The sequence below is a fragment of the Herpailurus yagouaroundi genome, unplaced genomic scaffold (genome assembly GCF_014898765.1).
Source record: "Herpailurus yagouaroundi ecotype Mexico unplaced genomic scaffold, PumYag 197, whole genome shotgun sequence".
Classification (NCBI taxonomy): Eukaryota; Metazoa; Chordata; class Mammalia; order Carnivora; family Felidae; genus Herpailurus; species Herpailurus yagouaroundi.
Window position 1 is genome coordinate 21,126,330 of NW_024412428.1, and position 16,526 is coordinate 21,142,855.

Genomic DNA, 16,526 nt, shown 5'->3' on the forward strand with positions numbered 1-16,526 from the left:
CTGGGAACTGTAGTTTCCGCCCGCAGCCCGGCGTGTCGGAGGAAGTAAAAGCCGTTCAATCGGCTCCATTGCTGGCACATGACTTGCATCCTCGAGGGGCTGTGGAGAGGCCTTGCTGGGGGTAGGGGCGGGGATCATCCCCAGAACGGTCCCGCAAGCATCCAGGCTGGTGGCCGCCCCGGTCACGTGACCCCAGCTTGCCGGGCGCGCGCGACTCCTCACCGCCATTCCCTCCCCGCCCCGCCCGGCAGTCGGCCTGCGCCTCCCCCGGCGCTGCTGCCACCTCGCGCTCGGAGGCGTCACGGAACGTGCTCTCCTCTCCCCCTCCCCCTCCCATCCCCTCCCGCCCTCCCTCACCTCCCCCTCCCGCGCCGAGACTCGCAGCCGCCGCCGCAGCCGCAGGAGTAGCCGCCGCCGGAGCCGCGCGCAGCCATGGCCGAGAACCCGGGCTTGGAGAACCACCGCATCAAGAGCTTTAAGAACAAGGGCCGCGATGTGGAAGTGAGTGTGCTTCCGCGGTCTGGGCCCTCCCGGCTCACCCGGCTGGCCGCGCCGGCCCCTCGGCGGCGGGGAGGGGCGGGGGGCCGGCGCCGGGCTGGTTCTCGCCGGCTCGCGGTGGGTCGGAGTTGGCCGCCGCCTCTAGTCACCGCGGCCCCGGCTGGGCGGAGCGGGCGACGGGACCGCGGGCCGGGCTGCACCCGCCCTCTGGAGCTGCCGGCGCGGGGACCGGGAAATGCCGGGGTTTTCGGCCCCGTCACGCGGGCGCGGCCTGCTGTCGGCGAGGAAGGGATGTGGAGCTGAGGCGGGGTCCGCGGGCCGGCGCCTCGCGGGCCGGGGATGCTGCCACCCTGGTCCGTCGACCGCACCGCGGAGGGGGCGGCCGCGACTCGCGCCGGCTGCCCGTGCAGCCTCCCTCCCGGCACGGCCCCCTCGGTGCCTCCCGCGCTGCCGCACATGGAGCCGGCGCTGTGCCGGTCCCCGCGCATATCTTGTGCGAGCGGGGCCCAGGCGGGCGGTGGCGGCCCGCAGAGGGGGGTGGGGACCAGCCGGGTAACTGACTTGTTTGAGGGTGGTGGATGGGGGAGGGTAGGATGCGCCAGGACCATTTTCTCATATTCCAGTGCTGTCCTTTGGACCGGTCGTGCTGAGCTGTTCTAGCTCATACTCCTCTTACTGCTGGCATTTGGAGCAAGCTGGAGGTGGACAATAGTTTACCATCTATTGTGTTGAGGCTTTGGAAGAGACGTTGTTTCGACCTCCGCTCACAGGACCTGTTTTCTTAGCCTTTCTTGTAGTGGGATTGTGCATAGGATAATAATTTCTTTGACATGCTTTACAGAAATAAATCGGATACATAGGTTCATACGGCCTCGTATATCTCTCTTGCTTCAAGCTGGTAGAATTTCCAAGTGGTTGCAAAACTGTAAACATCGTGGTCACTTAGTTCGTTGCTACACAGCATGTTGCCATTGTCTCATTAAGGTGACATTAGCAGGTACTATTTGCAAACTCGGCTTACTGAGGCAGCGCTAGAGGTCTCTCTGCAGCTACTGAAAGCATTGTAGTATAGTGCACAAACTTCCCTGGAACTCTGACCTCTGGATTTGTTAGGGAGAACGTGGTTTTAAGTCCACAGCCTCCTTTTCTAATACTAGGGGACATGATTCGCAGTTTTGTAATTCTTGATAAAGGGCCAAGGTGAGGAAGATGTGCGCATTTTTATCCTGTCTTAGAGAACGTGGTGGGGAAACATTCAGCGTTCTGTTTTGTAGAGAAACACAAAACTCAGGCCATTTTTCAGAGCTACAAAATTAAAACTAACTGGAACAAACCTAAGGAAATTCTGTGGAGTTCCCGTTTGAATAAGACAAATAAAGGGCATCTATCTCTACCCTGGTCATGGTTAAATTTCTTCTGTGGGAAATACTTGTAAGCAAAAGTGAAACTTAGGAATAGCAACAAGAAATTTTGGAACTGCCTCCTTAATTGGTCCACTTGATGATAGGAGTTAATTTTGAACTTTTTCCATCTTTCTTGAAGCTTACCACTATTATAAAGCAAAACTTACTAGTTTGAAAAATGACCATGTTGTTTGTACAGAAGAACTAACAACATTGTTTCTTCTCTTGGATATTGGTGCAGGTTTTTGTTTTCTTTTTTGCCTATGTTATTATCTGGGAACTCAGTGCTACCTAGTAAGGACTCCTGCACATAATAGGTTTACAGTAAATATTTGCTGATCATCAGAATGTAATTAATGACTTCCAGATGCATGAAAAAGAGGCATGGTTGCTCAGCCTTCAGCCTGAAAATATTGGTCACAATATTACATTTCCCAGGATACGTTAGAGTAACTAAGGCATGACATAGCAGACATTCAAATGATAGGTCTATGCGGCAGACACTATACTGGGAGCTTCATGACACTTAATTCCTTATAACGACATATGAACTAGTTATAGCATTATCCCCACTTTACAGGAGGAAAGTACTTTAGATGAGGAAATATGAGAGTGCTTACGTAGCGTGTACAAGGTCACAAAGTGGGTATGAGCATTCCTTCACTAATTGTTGGATGTCTGACAATGTTAGGTCTTGGGTATACAAAAGAGAATAAAATTCAGTCTGTACCTCAAGGAGTTTACAGTTCAGTGGGAATAATGGTAAAGTAAACTGATGATTACAATGCAGTACATCAATAAGTATATTTTGGGAAAATTCTAACTTGAGGCTGAGCAGTCAAGGGAGATGTTATGGTTGATTCATAGTGGATGATTTGGAGTAAACTAATCCTGAAAGATGAAGGAAAGTTGGCCTGGCAAAATGCAGGAAAAGGGAGGGCAAAACGAAGGGGCTTTGTAGGCTTGTGGGAGGAATAGTTGAACAGTAGTTGAAGAGTCCTGACAGAGTGCAGTAGAATTGCTGGGGATGTGACTGAAGGGTAAACTGATCAGGGATCAAACCTGGTAAGTGCCTTTGTTGTGGACTTATGTACAGCCAACACTAGACACTGGTTCTAATTTAGTTTTATCCATTAGAAACTGTGTTAAATCAGAAACTTACACTACAACTTAGCTTTGTAACTAAGTAGTTGTGATTATCAGGCTGTTTCAAAACAGTGAGATGTGCTCTGATGTGATATTCCTACCTTTTCACATATAGGATAGATGAAAGATAAAACTTTGTAAAGTGTACAACCAGCTGATACACAAATAAGATGCTAGGTACAAGTATAAAATACACATTTTCTAAGGGAGTAAGTTATACCTGTTCCACTAACAGGAAGTTGTGAGTGGGGAGAGGGCTGAGGAGGAGAGCAATTTCATAGTCATTCAGTCGGGAATGGCTTTACAGAAAAGAGGTTGGTGGATTTTATAGGAAGTATGTGCTGAACTTGAACAGGGAGCAAAAGAAATTAGTGAATAAAGACCCAGGTGAGAAAGAAGAGGAGTTAGATTAGGGAGTGAACAGATGAGACTTCCAGATGGCCCATGGTGGTCTGAGACTATATTTGCGGCAAAGAGTTACTTGGACAGTTCCTGATAGAGAGATCTGAAGGAGTTTATTCCAGAATAAAGTGAGAAGGTACAACATGATTAGAGCAGTGGAATAAGATGACTGGCAGTAATATTTAGAATTAGTTCTGGAGGAATAATGCTCTTATCCTGTATGTCAAGAGGAATTTTCAAAAAAAAAAAAAAAATCAAGATTGGCAGGGGCGCCTGGGTGGCTCAGTTGGTTAAGCGTCCGACTTCGGCTCAGGTTATGATCTCACGGTCCATGAGTTCAAGCCCCTCATCCAGCTCTGTGCTGACAGCTCAGAGTCTGGAGCCTATTTCAGATTCTGTGTCTCCCTCTCTGTTTGACCCTCCCCTGTTCATGCTCTGTCTCTCTCTGTCTCAAAAATAAATAAAGGTTAAAAAAATTAAAAAAAAAATTAAAAAAAATCAAGATTGGGGATGGAATGAGGATTTGAACTTCCTCCTCCTGTTCCTTTCTCTTCCTCTTCTGTGGAAAGCTCATAGTGGAGAAAGGTGATGAAAGTTATCTTGAGGTCTACAGATTCAGATAGGGGAGGAGTAATTATTCCAGATAGCAGTTTGGAGCTTGGGTAGGGGGAATGGATTTCGTAGCTAAAACTAGGGAGTACATTGTGAAAAGGAAACTTAATTTATCTTCATTTGGTCTGGAATGGGTGTTGTTGTTGTTGTTTTTTTAAATTGTTAATGTTTACTTTTGAGAGAGAGAGACAGCACGAGCAGGGAAGGGGCAGAGTGAGGGAGACACAGAATCTGAAGCAGGTGAGCTGTCAGCACAGAGCCTGATGCGGGGCTGGGACTCACCAACCGTGAGATTATGACCTGAGCCAAAATCAGATGCCCAACTGACTGAGCCATCCAGGCGCCCCTGGAATGGGTATTTTAATACCAGACCTTTTTATAGAAGACATTGTTCTTAGGCTTTTTTTCCCTTTTAAAAAAGTATTTAAAACTTTTCAAATATACTTACAGAAAAGTGCATGAAATGGAAACGTTCCATTTAATGAGGACTTATAAATCAAACACTCTGGTAAATGCCACTCAAGTCCACTTTGCTTTTTCTTGCTCCTGTATACCTCAAGAATGTAATATTTTTATCAGTAACAATAACTAATAACAATTATTTTTAAAATCTTAACACTTACTGTTTGCAATTTACCTGTACCAAGTATTTTGTATGGATTAGTTTTCACAACGATCCAGTGAAGTATATACTATTATTATCCATATTTACTGCTGAGGAAACTTGAGACGTACGATTCGTAAGTAACTAGCCCTAAGTCATCAGGGGTGGCAGGACCTGGACTTACAGTGAAGCAGATGACATGAAAGCGAGAACTCTTGCTCACTGTACTGTCTTCCCACTGCAAGGAACCTCAGACCTGAATTGTAGGAAATAACCTCTGAAAGTTAATTAATGAGGAAAATATTTAGGAAATCTTGACTATATCCTAGAAATTCCTGATTTGGTATTTTAAAACCTTGCTAATAAAAATTTTTGATATCTTATCTATCATTTAGTTTATTTGCTTTTTTTTTCTTTGTACTCTTGCAAAGTTTCCTTATTAGTGAGGAACTAGTTAGTCGGTTTCACCAAAAAATAACCCATATCCTTGGACTTAACACTTAAAACTTATGTTTAAGTTTCTAATACTGAGGGTAATATATATTTTCTCATCCGCAAATTTGACCAGCATTACCAAACTCACTTCTGTCTCTCTGGAGCCTCTATTGGTAAGTGCTACTACCGAATTGCTCAAGCTTAAAATCTCCTGGACTCCCTTCTCTTCCCTTTTCCTATTAGTCAGTTATCTGAAGAGCCCTCCTATTTTTGCCTTTGATGCCAACCTTACTACAGCTGCCCTAGTTTGGGCCACTGTTATTCTCACCTGTGTAAGTATGATCGTGCACCTGGTTTCCCTGTCACCAATATCTTCCCTTCCCATTGTATCTTGTGAGTTGGTCTTTCTGAAATCCTTTTGTGTTACTTTCTTGGTAAGATCATTGCCATTGCCTTCAGGATACAATTAAAAGTCCTTAAGATGCCACACATAGTTCCTTAGGTCTCTTTTGTGCCAGCTGTGATCACATGTTTGAGATGGTGGAGTGACCAGTGTGATTTCTTCTCCATGCCTTTGCACAGGTTATTCTCTTCTGTACATACCTTCTTTTGCTGTTTACTGGGGCTCACTCTAGCAAACTCTTTCCTCACTCAGACTCCTTTCTATATATCTCTGGAACACCAAGATTGTAATTCTGCCGCACATGTCATCCTACTTCAAAAAAAACCTTTCAGAAGTTCTCCATAGGGCCTTTCCTGACTCACCAATAACATGGTAAGTACTATCAGTCCCTTGGGTTTTTCTTCTCTCTAATGCTTTCCTAAGTGAATTTTCCTGTACCTCTTTGGGTTAAATTGCTGTGGCTACAACAAGTTCTCTGCATGTAGGCTCTGTAAGCCCACTGAAGGTAAAGACCTTGGGCTGTGAGTTGTCACATAGTGACCAGTATATAAAATTTAAGGAATATTCTGAGAAGAGAGACTAGATAGCATATCTGAAAAACGTCTATATTTGGGAGTGAAACTAACAATATTATCCTAAGATGCCAATATTCCTTCTGGTGTTGACACCATGGCATTGATACTGTTGCCTAGCCCTCCTTTGCCAGCCTCTTCTGTTATAATGTATTTCTGCAACATGAACTAATTCATACTTGAATGCTAAAGAAGAATGATGTTAGTTAATGCAGAATTCATGTTGGTTCATATTTGATTTCGGAGTTGATTTTTCACCAGCATGTTAACTGTTTCACGCTCCCAAGTAGCAGCAATCGAACATAAACACGTGAAGTACAGACACAGTTGAACACAGCAAGTCGGAGAGTATGCACCTTGCCCCTTCCCCCATATTCTGCCTCTAGACTCCATAGGTTAACTATGTTCTGTCTTAAGTGCTTATTGCCCTACCCTTCTCGATGTAGTTCCCTCTTTTTTCTTAATTTTACAGAACATGAAGTTTTTCAGGAATCGACATATCATAGAGCAGATAGGTTATACTTCTCTTTTCTTGAATTCACTAATGGGGTGCACAGTCTCCCCTTGTCCTTCTGCCTGAATGATTTCTCCTTTTTGGTTGATTTTGCCAACTCTTCTTCCTACCTATTGACTGTAGGCACGTCTTGGGATTTTGTCTGTGACTCTCTTCTCTATTGACTGCTTTTCTTGCCCACATCAAGCATCTCCCTTAGTTTTAACTATCACTTCAGTGTGGGGGACTTAAATCTGTCTTAGGCATCTGCTGGAAATTAATCACATGAGCATCACATCAGCTTCTTAAGCTCAAAGTGTTTAAAGCTATGTTCTGCCTTTTTTTTCTTTTCTCTGTTTATGGCATCATCACCCTCACTGTGACCTGAACTTGAAACTTGAGAGGCTTCTTGGACTCCTTCCTCATCTTCTACATTCAGTCAGATGCCAGTCATGTAGCTTGAATCTCTGTGCTGTTTCTGGATTTTGGCCCTGCCTCTGTATTCACTGCCTCCAGCCGACTTTAAGCCTTAATACTTATCATCTGGCAATTTAAGAATTGCCCCCAAAGTGATTGATGTTCTTTCTCCAGTTCATGAGATCTTTCAGTGAGTCTCATACCTGATTATTTTTTCCAGGTTCAGCTTTTCCTTCCTCTCTCCTTCCCTGCCCCTTCAAGCTCTAGCAACACTGAGCGTCTTATATGCTTATACATAATCTGGAATCCCGCCCTCCCCTGCTTGCCAATGCTATTTCTATTCTCAGGGCTATCCTGCTGACTGGAATATCCTTCCCTGCCTCCTGTTGCCTGACTAATTCCTACCCCTCTTTAAATGCTCAACTCTGGGTTTAGCTCTTATCAGAAATCTTCTGAATCTCCCCCTTCTTCCCAGGTTGAGTTAGGTACCATTCTTCACTCCTGAATATATCTTTCTCATATGCAGTTAGGGTTAATATATTTCAATTATGTTTTATCTCTTTCTCCAACTAGATTGTGAGCTTTCTGAGCACATAGACTGTATATTTCCTTTGCCTACATCTTAGTGCAGTGGCTGGAACAAAGTAAGCACTAAAACATTTCTTGAATGAATGTATCCATACTAGGTACTACGAACACAATAATTTTCTTAAAATACATTTTTGAACTGAAACCTTTATTTTTTATTTTTTATTATTTTTTTTAATGTTTAGTTTTGAGACAGACAAAGCGTGAGCAGGCAAGGGGCAGAGAGAGAGAGAGGCACAGAATCCAAAACAGGCTCCAGGCTCTGAGCTGTCGGCACAGAGCCCTACGTGAAGCTTGAACTCATGAACCACGGGATCATGACCTGAGTCGAAGTCGGATGCTCAACCGACTGAGCCACCCAGGCGCCCCTGAACTGAAACTTTTAATCTTTTGTGCCTTTTCCTGTTGCTTTCTAAATCAAGTTCAAACTTTTTATTATGATAGGTAAAGTGTTGGGAGATTGAGAGACCTGCATAGTTAAATAATTTTTAAATTTTTCTTACTTTAATTATAGAAATGTTCTTTTTTTAATAATTAAAAAAAATTTTTTTTAACGTTTGTTCATTTTTGAGAGACAGAGCGCGAGTGGGGGAGGGGAAGAGAGAGAGAGGGAGACACAGAATCCGAAGCACGCTCCAGGCTCTGAGCTGTCAGCACAGAGCCTGATGGAGGGCTCGAACCCACAAACCTTGAGATCATGACCTGAGCCAAAGTTGGATGCTTAACCAACTGAGCCACCCAGGTGCCCCAGAAGTGTTCTAATAATTAGGAAAGTGGAGAGAATAGTATAATTAATCCCATATGCACATCACTTAGATTTAATAAGTCAGGTTTCATCTTTTTCCTCTATATGTATAATAGACACCATGACATTTTACTCCTAAAGACTTAAGGCTACTTCTCTAAAAAATAATGTATTCTTACATAAACACTGTATCACCCTGACATATTAACATCTAATCTAGTCCACATTTAAATTTCCCTAGTTGTCCCTGATTTTTTTTTTTTTTTTAAACATTTGGTCATTTGGTCAGGATTAAACAAGATCAGATCATGTTTGGTTATGTTTCTTAAATCTCCTTCAATCTACAATAGGCTTCTCCCACCATTTTTTTTATAGTAAATAAACATAACATAAAATTTATTATTTTAACTACTTTAAGTGTATAGTTCTGTGACATTAAGTACATTCACATTGTTGTGTAATAATCATCACTGCCCTATATTCAGAACTTTTCATCTTTTGTAACTGAAACTCTGTACCTATTAAATAATAATTTTGCATTCCCTCTTTCTCCAGCCCTTGGCAACCTTCCTTATATTGTCTTTCTTTATGAATTTGACTACTCTAGGAAGCTCGTATAAGTAGAATCATACAATATTTGTCTGGCTTATTTGACTGGCTTATTTCTCTCAGCATAATATCTTCGAAGCGCATCTGTGTTGTAGCATGTGTCACAATTTTGTTTCTTTTTATGGCTGAATAATATTCCGTTGTATGCAGGTACCATATTTTGTCCATTCACCCATTGATGAATGGTGGCTTCTACTTTTTGGCTGTTGTCCCCCACCATTTTATAAATGCTGTTAATTTGTTGAAGAAATCAGGTCAGTTTTCTTGTATTAAGTTGAACCACATGAAATTTTCATTTGGGAGGTTCAAAGTATGAGCCAAGTATCAGCAATTACATATGGTTCAGCCTAATAAAATGTCCTAATTACTGGATTTGTCTGTTTCTTTGTGGTGTTGGCTTAACTTGTTCCTCCCATTTCTTGCCACCGTCTGGATTTTCTGTAAACTGGAGGTTAGTTTTAGAAGCATGATTATCTTCAGTTTAAGCATTTTTGATTAAAAAAAAATACTTCCATTGGTGATGCTCTGTACTTCAGAATATATCCCAGTAGTGATGGTAAGATTGATCAGAAGGTTCAGATGATAAAGAATAGACAAAGATAGTTCAGATAAAAAATAGTTTAATGTTACAATGTCAAAGTCACTGCATTTGGTGAAATGAATTTTATTTGGGTGAAGTGTGATATAGACTGGGTAATATTTGAAGTGAAAAAGAATAAACTGACTTCTTGGTATCCAGCAAGGAGTTAGAAGATGTATTTGGAAAATCTAACTTCAAAGTCAGTGGCATTTTCTCTTTCCATGACTGACACTGTTCCTAACTTGACTTTGATATCTCAGCGTAAGGTTTCGCTGTGTTCTCATTTCCAAGCCTCTGTTCCTTTACTTTGAAGATAAAGCAATAGTAAAAATCTAGGGAAGATATAGCTGTACTTTGTGGCACTTTTGCTATTAAGAAAAATTTGTCACAGCCTGGGATATCACCACTAAGAGTTAAAGTATGGTTGGGGCACCTGGGTGGCTCAGTCATTTGAGCGTCCGACTTCAGCTCAGGTTATGATCTCATGGTCTGTGAGTTCGAGCCCCGTGTCGGACTCTGTGCTGACAGCTGGGATCCTGGAGCCTGCTTCAGATTCTGTGCCTCCCTCTCTCTCTCTGCCCCTCTCCCCCACCTTATGCTCTGTCTCTGTCTCTGAAAAATGAATAAACCTTAAAAAAAAAAAAAAGAGTTAAAGTATGGTAAAATAAATCATGACTGTATTTACTTGGAATTAATCTTTCTAAATGGTTGGGTTTTCTGGGCTTTAAGTTTATTTGTTTACATACCAAACTTTCTTTTATTTGAAATGTCAGTGTTTGGGGTGCTTGTCTGACTCAGTGGGTGGAGCACGTGACTCTTGATCTCAGGGTTGTGAGTTCGAGTGCCACTTTGGGCATGGAGCCCCCCAAAAAGTCACTGTTTCTGAAAATGCCTATGCATTTTTCTGCCTTCTTAAATAGAATATAATTTAGTTATTTTCTTGTTTCTTGAGAATCACATTTATGCATATGGGTATCCGTTTTTGCTGTTATGTAAGTAATGCCTTCAGGTTCTTAGATTTGTCAGAATTTTATCCTTAATTTTTGTGCTTATGGAATTTTTGCTCTTCATAATTATTTTGCCTATCCTACCCTTGCAGAATTTGTCAGCTTTCTCTTTGATCTTGTCAGCTTGTTTACCTGTAGTAGCTCCACTCTTCCTTTTTAATTTAATGTTTCATATATCCTAGTGACTTGGATAATAGATGTATTAAACACTTATGAAGCATTTGCTATGGGCCAGACAGGCAGTGTTAATACCCCAAACAGTAAATATAAATAACTTTGTCCTTGCTAGTTTAGTGTGAGAGACTGATACTTAAGTATATACAGTGGACTCTTAAGCAACATGGGGGTTAGGGGTGCCCACATATAACTTTTGATTCCGCAAACACTTAACTACAGATACTGTACTGTTAACTGGAAGCCTGACCAATAACATAAACAGTCAACTAACATGCATTTTGTATATGTATTATCTAGTGTGTTCTTACGATAAAGTAAGCTAGAGAAAAGATAATGTTATTGATAAAATCACAAAAAATAGAAAATACATTTACAGTACTGTACTGTAAAAAATTCGTGTATGAGTAAATCTTCATAGTTCAAACCCATGTTATTCAAGGGTCAGCTGTACTTAGTGTAGAGCTCATTCTATGAAATAGGTACATAATTTGCAAAGTACTATGAAAGCATGAAGAAAGCGAGTGACTATACCTGGTAAAATTGAATTAAGTTACACAGAAGATCATACTTGAGCTGGGTCTTGAAGAAAGAATAGGAGTTTGCCAAGACAAAAAGAAAAATAACATGAATAACAGTGACTGTGTCATAGAGTATTAAAGGTGTGGTGTGTTCAAGCAGTAGTTGATGTGGTGACCTTACGTACATTCCCTTCTTTTGGAAACCTCATTCTGATTGACCTTTCTTTGGAAGCTACTCTTCTGCCATTGGATGTCTTTTGGTGAGATTTTTGATCTAAGTGCTTCTGCCTCCTTTGGTTAATTAAAGTGCCTTAATCTTTCTGGTTAATAAAAAGAAGGCCATTCAAATGCTGTCCCTGGCATTTAAATCTTAAATGAGCTGACACTGGGACCTAAGTGATTCATTTTGGCAGAAGTACTGTGAAGAAATCTTTCATTAATTCCTGCCACCTAGATCTGTGGCGTTGCTTTCATCCTGAGTTTTTCATCAGATTCCACAGCTTTTCCTTTGGTTCTGTGAATTGTTCTTTATTCTTCCACTAAATTCACCTGCACCCCTCCCCTCCCTTTGTTTCTCAGACTAACTCAAGTCTGTTTTTATGGTTTGCAACATAACTAATTTAAGATGATCAACTATCCTGGTTTGCCCAGAACTGAGGGAGTTCTCAGGACACAGGACTTTGAGTATTCAAACCAGTAAAATCCTAGGCAGACCTTCATAAGTTGGCCGCTTTACTCTAATTGAAACAGTTGGGACTAAAGATAATGAGTTTGGGGAACCAAATGGTGTTCAGATGGAAATATCCAGTATGCAGCTGAAAATAATGTGTGCAGAACTAGCTTGCTTCAGTTATTTCTCTCAACAGTTATCTGAATTCTGAACTAAGTATGAGAGATAAGACAGTGAAAATAATGATACCCAATAATTGTTGAGCACTTACTATGGGCAAGGCACTGTGCTTCTAAGAATAATATTAAGTAACTCTCACAATTGCTGTTATTCAGGTGAAGAAAATGATTTGCTTAAGAACATGCAACTAGGAGGGGCGCCTGGGTGGCGCAGTCGGTTAAGCGTCCGACTTCAGCCAGGTCACGATCTCGCGGTCCGTGAGTTCGAGCCCCGCGTCCGGCTCTGGGCTGATGGCTCAGAGCCTGGAGCCTGTTTCCGATTCTGTGTCTCCCTCTCTCTCTGCCCCTCCCCCGTTCATGCTCTGTCTCTCTCTGTCCCAAAAATAAATAAACGTTGAAAAAAAATTAAAAAAAAAAAAAGAACATGCAACTAGGAGGAGGCAGAACTGGAATTCAGTCGTAGATTTCCTACTTTAAAACTCTCTTCCCTTAATACCCATTTTCTACTCTGCCTCGGGGTCCCTGCTCAGGGAGTGTGTAGATTACTAGGGATGTGATTTAAAGCAAATAAATACTACAGTGGAAATATGTTGAGAGAACAGTGGACACATAGGGAAAGAATCCGCATGGGTGAGCATCAGAAGGCTTCATGGAGATTGTGCTTAGGCTGAAACTGGAAAAATGTATAGATATTTCTTTGGTATTATATCTTAGGTGGACTTAGGGGTAAGAGACAGCATGACTTGTTCTGGGAAATAATGTAAATCAGTATTTCTTATAGGCGGAGTGATTGGAAAGTTGGATAGGATAGGCAGGGGCCAGATTGTGAAAGACCTCTCCTATGAGGAATGTTTTAAGTAGGAAGGTGGGTTTTGTGCATTTAAAACTGTTGCTTTGGTTGCACCATAGGAGATAGATTGATGAGGGTGAGAAGGGAGCTTCAAAGGAACAGTTAGAAAACTCAGGGGACTCAGAGATGGATGGTCTAACAGCACTGGCATTGGGGTCCAACGGCAGGAAAAGTTACCAGGACTGCTTTGCTTATTTGGCATATGTTACCTTCTAGAACAGAGGTTAGCAAACTTTTTTCTTTTTTGTAAAGGGTCATAATATTCTCAAAAGGTTAAATATTTCATGCTTTGAGGCCCATACTATTTATGTCACAACTGTTCATCTCTGCTGTGAGCATGAAAGCAGCCATAAACGCTAGGCAAACAGATGGGTGCCACTGTTCCAATGAAGCTTTATTTATAAAATCAGGTGGCAGGCTGGGTGTAGTTTGCCTAACCTTATCCTAGGATGATATGGCCAGTAGTGAAGATTTGGAAAATAGTTCAAGCAATGATTAGAGTGATTAAGATGATAATATAGAGGAGAGTTCCTAGGTATAAGAACAAAAAAGGGGGTCACCTAGGTGACTCAGTCGGTGGAGCTTCTGATTCTTGATTTTGGCTCAGAGTCATAGGATGAAGCCCCTCCATGCTCAGGGGTGGTGCCTGCTTGGATTTCTCTCTCTCCCTCCCTCCCTCCCTCCCCCCATCTCCCTTGCTGTCTCTTTCTCTCTCTCTCTCTCTCTCTTTCTAAAATTAAAAAAGAAGAAGAAAAAAGAACTAGGGGAAGGAAGAACCCAAGGAAGTACATCATTTTAGGGCACTAGTGAAAATGCCACTGAAGAATGAGTCTGTAAGAAGCTTACAACAAAGTAGTGTATTAAAACTTAGGGGAGGGGGGAAAGTTTCCTGAAGGAGGGGCAGTAGTTGCAATATCAGTGCTGCAGAGAAGAGATGTATAAGGACCTGAAGTAAGCCCTTCATTATATTTGGCAATTGGGGGCCAGGCAGAAGTGGAAAACCCAGAGTGGAGGAGGCTGGCAGCTAGATTATGATGGAGTGAGAAGTGAATTGCAGTTCAGGTAGTAGAACTGGTCAGTAGAAACTCAATTTAAAAATTTGGCAGCCATGGGAAGGAGGGGCCACAGGTTAGCAGGAGGAGGAAGTAGGGTTAAAAGAAGGCATTTTGTTGTTTTTTATTTGTTTAGAAGAATGGAATTGGCTGTTGTTTGTAGGCTAAATGGAAGGAGCCAGAGCAAAAGAGTTAAGGAGCTGGCTAGAAAAGGAATAAATGATTGAGCCAAGAGTAAGTGGAGAGCTGTTAGGGAGGTGAAGTAAGAGATAGAAGTTGTGGTTAGATTTTGAAGGGCATCGGGTGGAAAGGACTTTGGAGAAGCGACGGGAGTGAGGATGGGCTGAAGTAGTGTAGGGAAACTGGAACAGATTATGGTTAATGGGCCCTATTTTATTTGGCGTCATTAGTTGTAGAGAATAAAGGGGTCTAAGAGAGAGTACATGAAGAAAAGGTGTTTCTGGAAATGCAGAATATTTGGGGAACATAATGCCTAGGAACACTGGCCCAGCTGAGGTAAGACTATAATGTTATTTTGGTCACAGTTGTAGACAATTTTCAGTTGATTATATATATCAAATTTAGCTGTAAATGCATTTTAGATTATAGTTAGAATTGGTAAACAAAATTCAGAGTGTAGAGGTCATACTCAATTGAATCATAAAAAAAAAATTGAACTAGCAGAAATGTCAGGATTTAATGAGTTCAGACTTTTTTTCCACAGATGTGGAAACTGAGGACATAGAAAAATAATGAATGTTGGCCACTCACCACTTACCAGTTGGTAACCAGTTTTTATTTTTTTTTATTCCAGTACTTGTGTTATTTAACACAGCACATTTAAGATGCCAAACCCTATATTTTAGAAAACTTACAAACATACACAAAAGCACAGAGAATGATATATTGAACTACCATGTACCATTTAAAACCAGTTATAATTTATGGCTAGTCTTGTTCATTTATATCTCTACCCATTTCCATCTTTCCCTGGATTTTTTTGAAGCAAATTCCAGACATCATCTTTTATCTGTGAGTGTTTTAACATATGTGCTAAAAGTTATGTCGATTCTGATACCGATTCTAACTTGTGAGTGTTTGTTTCCCCCACACCAAGCAGTTCTCCCACACGAGCTGGGTGTCCTACAATTCAATTCAATTCTGATGTTATATACCTGGAGGTAGCATCAGATTCCATAGGTTAAGGGCTTACTTCTACAAGACCTCTTGCCTCCCACCCTGCTTCTGATCTCCCAGCTATAGATTGGTGGTTCCTACAACCTCTTCCTCCTGTTTAATTTGCTGGAGTGACTCACAAGACCCAGAGAAACATTTTACTTACTAGATTACCAGTTTATTATAAAAGGATATTTCAGGATCAGCCAGATGGAAGAGATGCTCTCTCTTGGAGAGTACCACTCTACCTGTTACCTCCATGTTTTCACCAACCAGGAAGTTCTCTGCACTGGTCATTTTGGGTTTTTATGAGGCATGCTTGATTAAAGCATTGGCCATTGGTTACTGATGTCAATCTCCAGCCCTTCTCCCCTCTTTGAAGGTTGGGGTGGGGATGGTACCAAAAGTTTCAGCCTTTTAATCACATAGTTGTTTCCCCTGGCAACCAATTCCCGTCCTTAGGTGACCTAGGGGGGCTTTACAAAAGTCACTTCAGTAACATAATAAAAGACACCTTTATATTTGTCAACACTTAGTAAACTCTAAGGGTTTTTGGAGCTGTGTGCCAGGAACACCTAGATGAAGAGTAACTATATATTTCTTATTATAAGTCACAATATTATAGTAAAACATGTAGTATTATACTACTTAAAACCCCCCAAATGATACTTGTTGTATCATTACCCATTAAAAATATACTTTTTAAAATCTTTATTAGCCTATTTTAATTTAATCAGTGTATCCAGACTTTTATCAATTCAACATCTAATACATATAAAATGATTATTAATGAAATATTTCACATTCTTTTTTTTATACTAAGTCTTCTAAATCCATGATTATACTTATCACACATCTCAATTTGTTTTTGTTTTTGTTTTTAATTTACATCTAAGTTGGTTAGCATATATAGTGCAATAATGATTTCAGGAGTAGATTCCAATGATTCATCCCCTATGTATAACACCCAGTGCTCATCCCAGCAGGTGCCTTCCTTAATGTCCCTTACTCATTTAGCCCATCCCCCCATCCATAACCCTTCCAGCAACCCTTAGTTTCTTCTCTGTATTTGAGTCTCTTATGTTTTGTCCTCCTCCCTGTTTTTATATTATTTTTGTTTCCCTTCCCTTATATTCATCTTTTGTCTTTTAAATTCTACATATGAGTGAAGGCATGTGATATTTGTCTTTCTCTGACTAATTTTGCTTAGCATAATACCCTCTAGTTCCATCCATGTAGTTGCGAATGGCAACATTTCATTCTTTTTGATTGCGGAGTAAAACACTCCATTGTATACACACACACACACACACACACACACACACACACACACACATATATACCATATCTTCTTTCTTCATTCGTCTGTCATTGGACATTTGGACTCTTT

At 41.2% G+C, this 16,526-nt stretch overlaps 1 protein-coding gene across 1 annotated transcript in view; it reads left to right on the forward strand.

Moving 5' to 3' along the window:
- The first annotated feature begins 208 nt into the window (after positions 1-208).
- KPNA3 (karyopherin subunit alpha 3) overlaps positions 209-16,526 on the forward strand; it is a 101,711-nt gene continuing 85,393 nt past the window's right edge. The window contains exon 1 of the mRNA XM_040448361.1: positions 209-501. Within this exon, the coding sequence (XP_040304295.1) occupies positions 433-501 (69 nt within the window). The 5' untranslated portion in view covers positions 209-432. The remainder of the gene's footprint in view (positions 502-16,526) is intronic.